General features: G+C 44.0%; 1 protein-coding gene across 2 annotated transcripts; it reads right to left on the bottom strand.

Annotated features, from left to right (window-relative positions):
* Positions 1-433: 433 nt before the first annotated feature.
* ecpas (Ecm29 proteasome adaptor and scaffold) lies at positions 434-14,662 on the bottom strand. Of its 2 annotated transcripts, XM_076170317.1 has the most exons (49): positions 14,603-14,662; positions 13,652-13,782; positions 13,403-13,519; positions 13,204-13,322; positions 12,907-13,056; positions 12,605-12,779; positions 12,185-12,324; positions 11,817-11,895; positions 11,613-11,732; positions 11,303-11,388; positions 11,115-11,190; positions 10,975-11,024; positions 10,818-10,884; positions 10,552-10,674; positions 10,312-10,415; positions 10,099-10,222; positions 9,899-9,979; positions 9,612-9,822; positions 9,318-9,409; positions 8,877-9,011; positions 8,624-8,795; positions 8,335-8,507; positions 8,091-8,192; positions 7,708-7,831; positions 7,461-7,606; positions 7,302-7,356; positions 7,035-7,149; positions 6,839-6,907; positions 6,607-6,724; positions 6,273-6,440; positions 6,078-6,157; positions 5,739-5,844; positions 5,568-5,615; positions 5,336-5,454; positions 4,804-4,954; positions 4,641-4,706; positions 4,424-4,513; positions 4,150-4,216; positions 3,961-4,052; positions 3,802-3,868; positions 3,496-3,693; positions 3,159-3,370; positions 3,006-3,049; positions 2,713-2,905; positions 2,453-2,591; positions 1,704-1,809; positions 1,528-1,616; positions 1,381-1,452; positions 434-1,257 (listed from the first exon to the last, which is right to left on the bottom strand). In XM_076170317.1, the coding sequence occupies exons 1-49, from the start codon at positions 14,622-14,624 to the stop codon at positions 1,118-1,120; spliced, it is 5,523 nt and encodes a 1,840-aa protein (XP_076026432.1). In that variant the 5' UTR covers positions 14,625-14,662; the 3' UTR covers positions 434-1,117. The 2 variants fall into 2 exon arrangements, with proteins under 2 accessions (XP_076026432.1, XP_076026431.1); XM_076170316.1 differs by having other exon boundaries at positions 434-1,452.
* Between the last annotated feature and the right edge of the window lie 817 nt (positions 14,663-15,479).

Here is a 15,479-nt window from a genome sequence, read left to right as displayed (position 1 = left end):
TTGTAACTGTATTTTACTGATTTTCCTCAGTTCTGGTTTCTGTTTTAGAAGGGTTTGAGTTCCCAATGAGTCATACAGGATAAACATGTACCTTCACACACATGGCAGCTTTCCATGATTGAGGCATTGAAACAGCTCAGTGTGTTCAGCGTCTATGTGCATCTAGAACCCAAACATAAAAAGAGGTGTCACTTCTGCAAAACTCAAAGTTTTTTTAATTTTTATCAGGGAAACAGACAACTATTGCATCACTTTCAACTTGACAGCAGGTTTATAATTCATTTTTCAAGATTTCACAAACGAGGCTTCTACAGCCTTCTTACCCTGCAAACACAGAGAAAACCATTTCAGCACAGAGGACACAAAAACCCAATGGCCCCACCCAAATCAGCTCCTTTTCCATATATCCCTTATCATTTTTTAAAATGCATGATATTTCCCCGTGTGTGTGTGTTCTGCCACCAACTAGCAGTAATTGTGAAGAAATGTCCACACCGGGGAAAAGTGCAAACTTCAAGCAAAGAGCTGATCAAAATCCTGCGTTTAGTGGAGGTGTGCATCCTGCTGGCGTTCAGGTGTTTAACAAACAGGCAAATCCACAACAGTAATAAAAACGGCCAGGCTATAGGTTTACAAACCCGACACACTGGTTTAGAGAGGATTTATCATCATTACTTTATCGCCCATTTAAATGGACACATTTAACTCAACACAATATGGTCACTTGCCCGTTACTTTTAGAGCAGGTTGTTGTTGTTGTATGCAAGTCTCATGGAGAAACGATGAAGCGGTGTGTCAGCTTCAGTGCAGCAGTCCACAGGTAATACAATAATAATGCAATGACAGCCATGAGTGAACTCATCTGTAGAAGAGAAGGCAGGTGTGTTAAACAGCCCGACACTGCTGTGCATTAATGCAGGGTTTTTTTGAGTGTGTGTGCGCTCTGAAACAGCTCTTTGTTTATGAGGTTATGCAATATTTGGCTGTGTAATCATAAATGTGTGTGTGTGTGTGTGTGTGTGTGTGTGTGTGTGTGTGTGTGTGTGTGTGTGTGTGTGTGTGTGTGTGTGTGTGTGTGTGTGTGTGTGTGTGTGTGTGTGTGTGTGTGTGTGTGTATTCAGGGTTGGCTCTGGATGTGTCTGCGCAGGTCCTGGGCCTTATCCCTCAGGTCGGGTCTGTTGTCCGACTGCAGCGTTGACAGGGAGCGCTGCAGCTGCTCCCGGCTCTTCACACACACGCAGTCCCACTGTCCACTCTCTGCACCCACACGCCCCAATAGAGAAGATAACTTTAACTTTTGTCCATCAAAAGGGAAAATAACACTACATTTACTTACATTATATATGACAATCTGGTCAAGTAGAAGGACGTCATTCTTACCGCCAATTCTCTTGACAAACAGCTCCACGACTGACAAGGCCTCCGTCCTCACAGATGAATAACTTTTGTTTTCTGCACAGAAAAACAATTTGTGATGTGATAAATTCTGACACTAACGAGGGCGGAGTTACGTAACGCTGTGCTTACCTAGAGGGTAGGTGAGAGCAGCACAGGTCTCAGTCAGGATCTGGGACAGTGTGTTGACATCTTGGTGACCCTTCTCTAGAAGCAATAATCTGGAGAAAAAAAACCCCAACTCAAGCTGAAGTACGTATACAATTTCAGAGCAGAATACCATGTAATGTCATTTGTCTGGTCCTCACCCCTGGAAATAGGCCTTCATCGACTGTAAAACACCAAGCTGGACTTTCCAGGTGCTGAGCTTCAGCTTCTCACACATCAGACAGCAAACATCCACCTGGAAACGATCTACAGGGGGACATCAGAGTGAGTAAGTGTTTAAACGTACCAAAGGTTTTTTTGATTCAGAATTTCAATTTACAGTTTGATATAATGTGTATGGGTTGTGGGAAAGGGAAACCTTAGTGTGTCTCAGTCCTGCTTATTTATTATTTTGAATCATTTTGCTGAGATGCTTCACAGTGAGAATATGAAATATCAACAAGCTTCTGAAAGTGCAATAAAATGCAACAAAGGGAAAAATGAAAAGCGTGATAAGCTCATCTTACATTTAACATCAGGCAAAGCAGACAACCGTCTGATTGTAGCTGAGATCCAGCGGAACCAGCACGGAAGGAAGAAACTATTTTTGAATGGAATTGGATTGGAAGTATTTGCACTTGATACCTTGTGAAATCAATACCACAAAACATTTCACAGACTGGGTGGGACCAAAAATCCAGCAAGGACTGGCCAGCTTCAACCAGTGAAGAGAAAAGGATGAAGGATGTTTCTGTATGTAGTCGAGTAAAGATGTCAACACATGTGGCACTGATGTGTTTCCTCATACACAATGGACTCTATCTACACTACAGCTTTCAAAACGACATATTCTGTAAGTAATTTCGCAGTTGATGACAAAGCTGTGGTCCAGGTCTGAATGTAAACGTACTCTGGGTCTGAGGGTTCCTGGGCCAGGATTTGCCAACAGTCTCAAAGGCACAGAGAAGAGCTTCTGTCTGCAGCTCTTTTTCCTTCACGTCTTTATCATCGTCGTCGTCCAGTGACCTGGGGCCGCTCTCTGGGCAGTTCTGTTGGTTCAATCAGAAAGACGGACTGAGCACCAACACAAGAGGCTATAGGACAACTTTAACACCCCGTCATGTTTGATAACATGTAAGAGTATCAGATGTGAAGATGCTGTGGTCTTACTTTCTTGATGAGAGGGAAAAGGATCTGCGCCATCTCGCTGAAACGGTCCTCATGGCTGCTGTGGAGCACGTCTCCAGCACAACGCAGGGCGGCCATTTTATACACCAGGGTCTCCTTACGGCACTCCTTCAACACAACCTCCAACACCTCAGAGACGGTGGGCTGACCTGCACAAGGCTTCTGCAGCTCCGGGCTAAAGACAGAGGGAGGCAGAACGCACGCATTGAGAACAGAAGACAGGATATGAACATTGTCAATGCAGAATTCAGGTGGATATAGGAAAAAAGCCACACCTGCATTTGGACACCACTGATCCAATGGCCTTCAACAGCTCTTCCTGGAAGAAAAATGACAATAAAAAGGCATCGGTGCTTAGAAAATATAACCTCCTTAACAATCAAAGCTCTTTTTATTCATTGCCCTATTATATCTTTCAAATCTTTTACCTTGCCTGCCCATGTGCGGCCTGACAGTCCCTGGATTAAAGCCGTCAGCACCAAACCGAGGTGCGGCGCCACCAATGAGCCCGTCTGCTCTTTTGCAACGGTTGCCATGGCAGCGGCACCCTGAGCCTTCATCTTCCAGGACTGGGACTGCAGTGCTCTCTGTGTAATGGCGATCAGCTCGGTCATGTAGAGTCTGATGCCTCCAAAGCTTCCTGGTAACCAAGTAAAGAACAAAAGACCGTTCTGCTTACAACAACAAAATACAGATTTCAACGACTGATGATGACCCAACTATACGTTCATGCCTCCATGCTGATACTGTACGTGTATCCCCCACCTGGAACATTCTCCTGCCACACCTCGGACCACAGTGTAGCATCGTGGCTCTCGCCTTGCTCCTCATCGGGGCCCGGCGCCTGGTGCATGCCGAGGAAGGCGAGAGGCAGTGCCACTCCGGCGTGGCCCTTCAGCACATCGGGACTGTAGTGGCTGATGGCGTGCACGGTCAAAGCACACGACGACTTATATACCAGCTCTGGCAGAGAGATCAGGATAGAGAGAAGAGGTCAGTGAACATCCACAGAAAGAAAAGAGTTTTAAATGTCCAAAGAGAGGAAAGAGAGAGTATTTTCTGTCATCTCACCCTCTTTCTCCAGGTACCAGGTGCTGAGCTTCAAAAGGAGTTTCTCTACACTGCTGTCTTTTGCTGTCTGAAGGGCCGAACAAATGAAACAGCTCGTAAGCATGACATTTAAAAACCTCTGCTGTAATTACTAATGCTGAGAAAAAAGGTGATTCATACCCTGACGAGGTGGCCCAGAGCGAACGCAAATGCCTTCTGTACAACACTGCTTCTGTCATGGATGCCGTTGAGCAGGGCACTCATCAGTTTACCTGCCAATGACAAATTTATACCGCCTCCCTGTCAACACTTCATCAGCGCCACAGCATAAATGCACATTACAGGAGCGCCTTGTGACCTGTGCTGTACCTGAGTATGGGGTGAGGTCTTGAGGACACTGCACTGTCAGGGAGACGATGACACTGGCACAGCCACCCTAAAAGAGAGACCAGACCAGCGTGAAAAGGCCGACTTGGCATAACTCATCTTTATAAACACCGGGAAGACGCGGGCCAACACACAGGAAGGCGGATGGATGTAAAAGACATTAACAGGATGTTGCAAAGAAGCACATAAAGCATTGACCACTTACTGACAATGTAAGTATTTGGCTTTGTGTGCGTGTGTGTCTGTGTGTGTGTACCTTGGTGCCCAGGCCGACTCCACTCTTGAGCAGGTCACAGAGTCTGGGAACCAGCTCTCCCAGCACAGAAACATCCAGGTGCTGCAGACACTGAACACAAGTACACAGAATACAAAACCTTACAAATCACTCTCAATGAACTTTAAGTCCTGTGAGACACTAGGGAACTGGGCCTAAAACCCAAAATTCTTGGTACAAATACAAACTGTAGCTTTACCATGTTAACAGTCTCCATCATGGGGGAGGACTTGGCAGCACTCAGCCTGGCAGCATCCATGGCACTCTGTAACACACCATCGGACAATCAGAGCTGAATGCACCCGCAGTCATTATAAATAAGCCAGACACGCGTTCTCAATATGCCAGACTGCTGATGCTACCTTTTCCTGCTCCGTGGCTCTGAGGCTGAGGTAGTTGAGGACCTGAGGCTCCAGCGTGCTGAGGGCTTCCAGCAAGGCTGGGATGAGCCGTGACGCGTGAGGCTTGAGTCTGGCTCCAGCTGTCTTACTGACCTTCACCAGCGTCTGGATACTGGTGGACAAAGAACACGGCAGACAATTACATTTATGCTTCAGTGATTGAGGAAGATGAGCCTCATCATGTAAACTGAAACACTTTCCTCTTATTCTTCTCAAGATATACTAATAATATTACTAATCACATAGCCCAGATGTAATAAACGTGATTTCTAACTAAATTCTTTTCACAGAATTAGAATATTTCGGTATTTAGTTTTTTTTCCCTCTCTCTCTCCCTCGCCACTGTCTGGTCACAATGTTATCTTTCCCTTTACTGTGGTTTAAGACATAGAAACATTTTAATAGAAAGTTCAGTGGATATATGAGCACATTAAGAACAATTTCAAGCACAGCAGTTTCACAGAGCAAAGTATAAAGTGGAGGGAGTCGTTACCTGAGCGAGCGGACCTCAGACACGTTGCTCACGATGCCCTTTTCCAGCAGTGTAGGTAAAAGCACTGCTACAGTTCTCTGGGCTGAGGAGCCTGTAGACTCACACATCCGAGTACACACCTAGAGACAGAGAGAGAGAGAGGGGGTGTGTGAGTGTCACAAGGGACTGGAACTACACACAAACCACAAATACACATGTGTGTATACCCAGGGTACTTTTAAGACTCCTTTACCTTGCTGAGTGTTTTCAGTGTTAGGTCTGCAGCCTTCCTCACCGATTCCTGTGATGCAAACACAACATTGCACAGTCAAAATTGTATTGCTCTAAAACTTGTAAGTACGATACAGCTCTACTGGCATCTATCTGTCATTCAATGCGGCAGAAGCGTTTGAGTTCCTGTCACCTTGATATCATCAAGGACCCGGAACAGAGTCTCCCAGATTTCGGCCAGGTGATCGATTAGGTCATCAGCCTGCCGTCCTCGAATCAGATCGTTGAGGGCCAGGCAGCTGGAAGGAAACACACACACAAACACAGTCACCATGGGTGCAACAGTACAATGCGCTTCAATTGCAAGATTGCCATAATTACAGTGGTTGCCATGATTACAATGTTTGGGCCTTTGAGCCATTACAATGTTCCAATGACCACAGCAGAAAAAGAACATTTAGTCCAACACACAGTCAATGATCAGACCCTTCACTTTCAACATGATATGGAGGCAACATGTGCCGTTTTGTACCTGGACTCGCGGACTCTCCAGGTGTTGCTGGTCAAGTTGGAGATGACGTCCTGCAGGATCTCCTTAAGATATTTATCGACCTACAATTCATCAGCACAAATACACAAACACAAACATACAGCTTCTGATTAAGTCCACATATGAATATATTTGTATTTCTGTGCAATTGTGTGGTGTAAAAGCAAGAACTCCTACCGTGGTCTTATCAGTGACCAAAGCATCCCAGATGCTGGTCATGGCCTGGCGGATGCCCAGGTTGGGGTCAAACTGGTAGCGGTACAGACGGGGCACTAGCTGGGGGAGGAATGGAGCCAGCTGCTCTCCAGCTTTGGATGCGATCATGTGGAAGCCAAAAGCTGCTCCCTGACAAGAGGAGGACAGAAGGAACAAGTTATTTAAGATCTGAGACAAAAGGACTTGGAACAAGTGAGGAACATAAACACACTAAACTGCATAATTATTATTTGGCTTGTGGGGATGTTTGCTATGTAATCTTTTCTTGTGTGTTAGTAGCATTTCAGCTTGTTACCTTGCGGGAGTTCCACATTGCATGGTGGTTAGCCAGGTTCATGAACTTGTAGACGAGATCTGGTTGGTTCAGATCGCTGGCCAAAGAGCAGAGCTCCTTGTATGTGGTGAGGCCATGACTGACAGACAAAGAATCATACTTAAGCCCAGTGTTCTCTTAAAATGTGAAACACTTTTAACTTAAATGCGAGGGAGACAAATAAGATAAATATATCTAATGACAAATCACTCACCCATCAGGCGTCTTCCCCAAACCCTCTCCTTGGAACACCTCTGTGTCTTCAGAGACAGCATGCTTTATTCTGTTTTAAAAAAGAAAATAGTATAATGTACCCTGGCACTGTAATACTCCTACTTTCTCCCCTACAGAGATTACTCTCACATTTGCTGTTTATGTCCAGACTCTAATTTCATCCATCCAGTCATTACCTTTTGCCAGTCATGAGAGTTTCCACCAAAGTAGACACCAGCTCCTTCTGGTCACCTTCTCCTCCCATCTCATAGACCAAGCCAAGACCCTTTGAAGCCACATCCTGACTCAACTCTGAACCAAAGATGAGATGAGGGGAAAGAAAGAGTGCTGGTGGTGAGGGTTCTTTGTTTTGTAATGTTGCAGAGGTGCAACTCTATACTCTATGCTCTTCAGATCGATGTAACAGAAAATAGAAATATCAACACGCTAACTCTTAAGCTCACCATCAGGGTCTGACAGACAAGCGATGAATGCCGTCTGAATATCCTTCAAGTGGGACTGGAGAGAGCAAAGCAAAAAGAGACAGGTCAAGTAAAACTTAGAGTGACCTGACATACAGTACGTAAACACTGACTCGGGGCCATCGACTGCTGTATGGTTACCGTGATTTCCTTGTGTTGGGCGAGTTTCCTGACCAGCGAGAGCAGCCAGATGCAGGCTGCCTGTCGGACATGGGGGTTCTGGCTGGGTATGTACCTGGACAAGATGGAATTGAGGACCCAAGGAACCACATCATTGGTTTTCATGTCTGACAGGAGGAAGGAGAAGAGCCAACATGTTAAAAATCTAAATTATCAAATAGAATCCTCTTGTTAATGAGCTTAAGTTTATAGTTGATGGGATCCTTACTGGATGGTGGGCTGTACTGATCCTCAGTGCAGGTCCATGGGTCTCTGGCAGCTCCAGAGCAGGAGCCTATCGCTGCACTGGTAATGGCCTCTCCAACAGTGAACTGCAGCTCCACCTGCTTAGCCTGAGAAAGGAGGCGGGGACACAAAGCAAGGGATGGCAATCATTAGACACAAACTACCAGAGGCACCATAGAGGAATACAAATGGACGGTGCTGCAGCTAATACTAATACGAAACTAATGTTACACATTCAAGAAGACTTTTCCTATTCAAGTGCAATAATGCCTCTACCCAGAACCCAAATCTGCAAATACCAACTGAATTTTGACCCCTTTTGTCATCATGTAAGCGTATGAAGCCAGCTCCCTGTCAGTGTCATACCTCTACAGAGTCCATTAGACCCTGCAGCAGCTTCTTCTGGTGAGGAAAGTCCCCGTCACCCACTGGCAGGTACCCCAAAGTCTGGATCGATCGCTCCTTCATCTGGACAGATAAACAGACAAAATATTCACCTGGCTGACAAAACAGTTATCTAACCAAAAAAGGATAAACACTGTTTAACAGGTAAAGTAGAATCAGAATATGGATACAATCCAGTTCCTTCATTATTTCCATCCCAGGTTACCTTGGTGCTCTCCTTGCCAGACGGGATGCGAGCGAGCAGGTTGTCCACAACAGAAAGTTTGGTGAAGCCTTCACCCTCTGCAGGGATCAGCAGGGACCCATTCCGCCCAATTTCCCCCAGTGCTGTGCATGCGGCTACTGTGAGTATTGCATTGCTGCTGTCAAGGAATGAACCTGGACGAAAGGCAGATATGTACACCTTAAAGCTGATAATACAAAGTGAATACAATATAACTGTGACATTTTGTGAAGGGAATAGAGTAAGAAATGTAAGTAATGTCAATATCTACCAATGGTCTTGGTTGCCCTCGCAACAAGTTCATCATCTTCTTGGGAAGTGATAGTCATTTGGTGACCCAGATTGTGTGCACAATCAGCAGCGGCGATAGATTTCCTCTTGCTCATGTACCTTCCCACCATGTAGCCAAGAGCCAAAATGGCACCATGCTGAGTCTCAGGGCTCTGAATCAATAAAACAACATGTATTCAGCCAAAGCAAAACCAGACAATTTCACAATGGCAATATTGACTTTAAAGCCTTACATGGTTGTCTTTGGTGATCTTGATTAGGTTGTGCACAGCAGTCTGCAGCTCATTGCCTGTCATGGTGGAAACCACCACAGCATACAGCTGGGCTGCCAGCTCCCGCATGTCCTCCTTGTTTGTGTTCATCAGACTCTGGAGAAGAAATGTGTTGTTACAGCTGACCACATTGACTTTTGTGTGAATCAAGGCTTTGCCTAATCACAAGAGTAAGGAACTAGACACATTTTTCAGTCAATTGTTGCCTGTTGCTATACAGTATGTTTTATTAATGAATGAGCTCAGAGAGAAGTCAGTGCCATCCTGTATTTGATGTGAAACCACTGGTCTTGTTTTGTCTGTTTGATGAGACATTTTCAACTTAAATCATATCTTCACAGCAAGAACATTTAAATAATTTCCTCTCCGTGTTGACTTAGTATGGGTTCACTTCACACTCACTTTAATCCAGTCAATTCTGCTGACAAATCTGGGAGCCAGTTTCTCAGGGCACACAGAAACCGCCTCCAGTAGACAGTACATGACAGGGATTCCTGTTAAGAGATTAAAATGAAGTCTAATTAATACCTTTAAGAAAACGCAACCCCTGTGAATTCCTGCACGAATGTGGTTTGGTTTGACGGCCGGCTATACCGTACTTCGTCTCTATTATTATCTAGTATTATCGCAGGACCAGCTCTGTATACATCGCCTACAATAATGGGCCTATCTGAAGACTGGGGTCATTCTCCTTACCTCCAACAGCAGATAGCAGCTGCTGCAGCAGATCCATGTAGACATGTATAGGGTTGGTTTCACCACCTTTTGACCCTGAGGACTCAGAGGTCAGCAGAGTGTGGATGTAGCGACCAATTGCTGGTGAATCATCCTGCATGTCGGCAGGTCGGGTGCATGTGGGTGAGGCTCCTGCGCTGTGGGCTAGACACATCCTCAGGTACAGCACAATCTGGGAAACAGGAAAAGGAAGTGAAGTGATGTTTGCCATTGAATCATTTCAATCCAAGATTAAACATGATATTTACCTCTGCAAATGCAGATGGGTTGAAAGGAAGAGTGGATGTTCCAACGATGTACTTAGCTGGAGTCTTGATCCTCTGAGCTGCCTAATGAGTTCAGAAAAGAAGAGACCCATTAATCGCACTGAGGAAAATCTGGCTCCTGGGGGTTTAGAGAGCCTTGATGTACTGCTGGAACAGTACCAGATAATGAGACAAATACACACCTTCTCCTGGACATAGGCCACCATATCAGGAAAGGAAGGCATTGGTTTTGGTCCCTCCTTCTCCAACATCTTGGAAGGAAATGATCTCAGCACCTTCTGGGCCTCTGCACTAACCTCCTCCCTCCTAAAGCACAGAAGAAAAATCATGAAATCATCAAAAAACATCATGTAACATCATGAAAACACCCACTGTGTGAAGCGTGTTCATCTTACGGGTCTCCAGCAGCCAGTAGCAGCAGGTATCTTGAGGGAACGTGATCGGGAGCAAACACGGTGCTAGCAAACTTCATGGCCACCTGACGAACCTGCACTTCAGGCTGAGCACAGAAAGACAAACCAAACAACTATCACTGCGTTGCCATAATTATTCAATACATTATGTTATATATTACATTTGATTAAACTCGAGCTTAGTTACTTCTACTAATACAGAAATTGTCTCTTTATACCAACCTTTCCAATGTATGCAGCCACCAGGGCCTCCATCAGGTTAAGCAGCGCCCCCTGTAGGTTGGCATATGCTCCAACCATCATAGACAAAGCCTCCTGAATGGCAAGACGGACATCAGACTCCTCCTGAAGAAGTTCACACAAAAGAAATTCCAAAGATTACACACATACACACAGTAAACCTTTAGAACAGAATCATAGCAGACAGGTTTTACGTCATACTTTTTCTTATTATTAGGTATATTTAGTGAGAGACCTCTTTGTCCTACCTTGCACATGGACTCAAAAAACTGCTGCACAAGAGCTATATCCTTTGTGAAGAGCTGTGGCATGCGGCTAGGAGAGAGTTTAAAAAAAAAGCTGCATCAATTATATTATTCAACTGAGCTGAAACAATTCAAGAAAAAAAAGAAATTGTAGTTATACCTTGACAGCTTCCCGACAGCAGAGTAAGCAACACAGAGTAACTTAGGATCCTGCAAAGACAAGTAGCATTAAAAACTATAAGATAAAACAGATGAACCGACTGAGTAGATAAAATATTGTGTTGCTATTTGTAGTTTTACCTCCTTGTACTCGTTGATGAGCTTGGTAAGACCATTAAGCAGCATCAACCCCAGAGGCTTATTAGTGTCAGGGCATCTGAGAGAGGAAGATTAAGAAAAAACCTCAACCAAGGACATTTCTTTATTTATGTGTGTGTGTGTTTGTGTGTATACTGTATACACACTATGAAAAAGTGTACTTGTCTTACACCATGCAGATGTGATGGACAAACTGCAACGTGAGAGAAAGCAGTTTGTTGTTGGTGTTGGCTCCAAACAGACCATCATACACCACCTGAGAAAGAAGGAAAGCGGAACCAGGGAGTGATTATGCTCTAAAGTAAATTAGCCATTTCCTCAAACAAGATCAAACCTAAACAAAGAATAAAGGACGTATTGGCATTTCGTAATAAAATAAAATATTGACCCTCAACATGAAGGTGTGGCTCTGTGAAGCCATAGAACACACACACACGCACACACAGAGTATGTACTCTCAAACACCCAGAGCAATCCTACCTGTATATTAGCAGGGAAGCATTCTGCAGCCAGGCGTGACCGTAGGAGATGTGGCAGGATCTTCATTTTGACTCGAGTGCTCACTGGCTCGTGTTTCAGTTCTTGCTTCACAGTGGTTCCCTAGAACACATTCATAAAGGATTAGACGAATATCTAGACTATGACACAGATTTAGTTTGCAAACATAACGCCGAGTTAACTGACCTTTGTTTTGAGAGGAATATCCCCCAAATACACCTTGTACATCTTATTGATAATTAGAGGATTGTTCCAATCAATCAGGCTGTAACAAAACAAGAACATCAGTAGTTATATTAGTTGAAAATCCAACATTTCCAATTTTGTTTTCTGAGGTGCCATCCTACAAAATGACACCATAGGTTAGCTCAAACAAGCACTGTCATTAAAATCATTTACTTTGAGGGCCGGAGACAAAATGCAGTTAACCCACAAGTGATAACAGTATCATGTCTTGTGTATTGGTACTGTATTTATTGTATACACTACATACGAAACATTGAGTGTATAATGTGAATAAATTAAGTAGTGATAACACAAGCTGCTTCATCTACCTCTGTTTACTCCTCAGCTCCAGATCGGCTGCAGTGGCCACACCGTGTCTGGTGTCGCTGGATGCCACCACCAGGTGCACCACTGTCTCCACTTCCGGGACTTGACATGCTTCGATGAACTTCACTATACCCAGCTTACACTGTGGATAAGAAAAACAAGACGATGGAGTCACTTGGGCTCCCAACTGAATTTCTATACTTTTAGTGTGGCTAGTAAAAGGTTCCTGTATTGATAGTTTACATTTTACCCTTCACTACTCAAAACAAGCATATTATCCATGACACTTCAAGCATAAGCACGATCTTGCAGTTATTAAATTTGAGAGTCCCACATCATCAAGCCAACATGCAAAACATATAAAAGATCCAATCTGAAAGAAAAATACCCACCAGTGTCATCCTACGTGATCAATCATGTACCTGTTCAAGTTGCTCAGCACTCCACTGGGCCTCTCCAATCACCCTTTTGGCAGCATACACACTCATCCCTGGAGGTGGCTGGGGGAGACCCTGACCTCCCGCAGCCACGGTCCCATCAGAACTTCCCTGGGGGGAGGACGGCGAAGGTCGCGTGGGCGATTCATTTAGCACAAACCTGACGGAGAAGCAGATGTCCTACTGATTCAAAACTTCTCAAAGCCCGATAAATACGTTCATTTATTTCACTTGGGAGCGATGAGGCCTTGAGCTACTATGTCGCATAATACCAAAACAAAACCTACCCATAAGGCATCAGTAATACGTCCAACATGAACTCCAACAGCAGCTGCACTGTCTTTGGCTTCTCAGAAAGGTTGAATGTAGACATATTCTTGGCAACATCAGCAGGATACTTCATGTGGTAGAGAGTCGGGATCAGCAGGTGCATCAGACTAAAGAGGAAGAAAAGTTCAACATAACTACGGGAAAGACACATTCCAAAATTAATAGATAAGGTCAACCTGAATAAAGAGAGCTTGGGTAGTATGCAAATGTATCTATGGAGTAAAATCAGATATTCATGTAATTATATTCCTCACCTGTCCTGCTGTGGTTGTGGCTTGCCCTCCATTGCAGTGAGTAAGATCGGGGCCAATTCACACTGTTTGCCAACCTCCAGACGAGGGTAGCCCATTTTGATGTAGATGATGGTAAAATTCTACAAAAATTACACAAACAAATTCCTTAAAAAAACGCCTCCGACTCAAGTTAAAGTGAAGTGTAAAATGGGATAATTACCGTAACAAAAGAAGCAGCAGCAGGGTCTTGGTACTGTACCAGCAACGTTTCTACTGGCAACTGAATCTTAGGTCGGCTCTTTATTCTCTTGTTCAGGTGGACCAGCAACTCCATTACCTAACCAGATAATCAGCGTATAGAAGTGAGTCGGTGCATTTACATAAAAGACGATGAATAAAACACAAGAAAGGGAATGAGGAAGGGAGCCAGGATATTTTTAGGAACATAAATAAGAGACAACATCATTACTTTCTTTCGCACACCCTCCTGAACACTGGAGAGTTTAAGGAGCACAGGGGGCAGGAACTTGGATATGATGTCCTGCAGCTGGTCATCTGTTTCTGCATGGCCCAAGCGGAGGAACACACGTTCCAGTTGATCTGGCAAAAAAAAAAAAAAAGATATTTGGCAGCAAGTTACGTTTCATTCTCTGTGGTATTTCTGTCAGAAGTATATGATCTTGGATTATTACATCTCAGTCTAGTAGCTTTCTATTCCAATCAATTATTTTTGCCAGGCTTTATGAAAATATACTCTAGCTGTGAAAATCCTAATTAATACATACGACCATTCTGTTTTAGAAACCGAATGGTTTAGATCTATTTTTTAGCTACAATAACTCAGCTCTGTGTATAGACTTGAGTGAAGGTCAGATTACACATTTGTGGCAGATTTGTTCCCCCCTACAAATTACGAAAGATGATTAATTCTAAAAAATGCCAACTTTCAAGCTATGATAGCACACAGACACACACACAGACACACGCGCATACACTAACACAAACGCCCAGCCTTAAATCTTCTTGGCATGGTTCACCCACAGGCTAGCTCGCACAACTCTCATTATCAACATCATTTCTCTTGTCCCTACATATGTTCTGCCACTGACACCATGCAAAATAAATCCAAAATTACCTAAACGTTCATATTTGTGACACACGCCTGGTATAAGAGTCGTATTTAAAGCTAATTAAGACACTTTCATTTTGACCATGACTGGGCAAACGGCCTTCTGACGTTAGCATTGCTGCTAGCAAGTCTGCCCTGCTGCCGTCCCTGCACTAGATTATGAATGAATCTCTTCATCTTTAGATTTTAATTCTTACAACAAAGCAGAACCGTTAAGTAGCAGATAACTTAAAGTCGCGAACGGGACATTAAATATGGTATTAAACGCCAGTAACGCAGAGAGAAACTTACTCAGCTCATCCTGGGCAGCCATGTTTCCAGAGAGTCAGAAGCGCCCCCCGAAGGTTACGGAGCGCCACTGCACCCACCGGTGCCGCTCCCCCCTGATACATACGAAGCTACTTTGAATTGCTAACTTTAGAAAGCTACAAGCTACTCGTGATTTAAAGAAGTTGAGTTTCTTTATTGATAATGTCGTTGGCTACACTACATGCTCTATATCCAAGCTACTTCAGGTGTCAATAATAAATATGTGTGTCAAAGTGAAAATGTAGAAATGTTTTTATTTTATGTTATGCTAAGGTTAGTGTTCCACTCCATGCAGTCCATTAATCAAGTTGTTCAATGACACACTTAGTCAAATAATGACTAAGTGTGTTCCAAAGCACTGTAGTCATGGAATCATATAGCATCAAGTACCATTCACATCATTTCAATATGGAGGAAAATTAAACATTGAAAAAACCAGGAAAAATGATGCATGCTGGGATGCATCCATGTGTTCAGGGGAGACGCTTTGCCAGAGGGAATGTGTTTGAGTTAAGCACTTACACAAAGATTGGAAATAAAAGGAAACTGCTAGCCTAGTTTAGCACAAAGAATGAAAACAAAATATGTGAATTTAGCGTTACACCTCACAATTGGTAAACTCGAGTAGCATCAAGAATCTCCAAGTTGTAAAATTGTTATCGCCCAATTTCCACCACCACCAAACTGCATCCTTAGCTCAAATACTTGAAGTAGGCAGGTGGCCTGTTGTGATGCCATTGTCTGACTGCAGCATGAGCAGATGCTGTCAAGGGAAAGGGACTAAGGCAGCGGACAGATTCCTGAATGTGTCGCTCCTCTCCTTCAAGGGGGGATGATGCTCAATGGACCTTCTCATCAC

Source organism: Genypterus blacodes, unplaced genomic scaffold (genome assembly GCF_046128005.1).
Source record: "Genypterus blacodes isolate CSIRO-AG114 ecotype Tasmania unplaced genomic scaffold, CSIRO-AGI_Gbla_v1 ptg000216l_1, whole genome shotgun sequence".
Taxonomy (NCBI): domain Eukaryota; kingdom Metazoa; phylum Chordata; class Actinopteri; order Ophidiiformes; family Ophidiidae; genus Genypterus; species Genypterus blacodes.
Note: the sequence above shows the minus strand (reverse complement) of the source record. Positions and strands in the feature narration are given on the sequence as shown.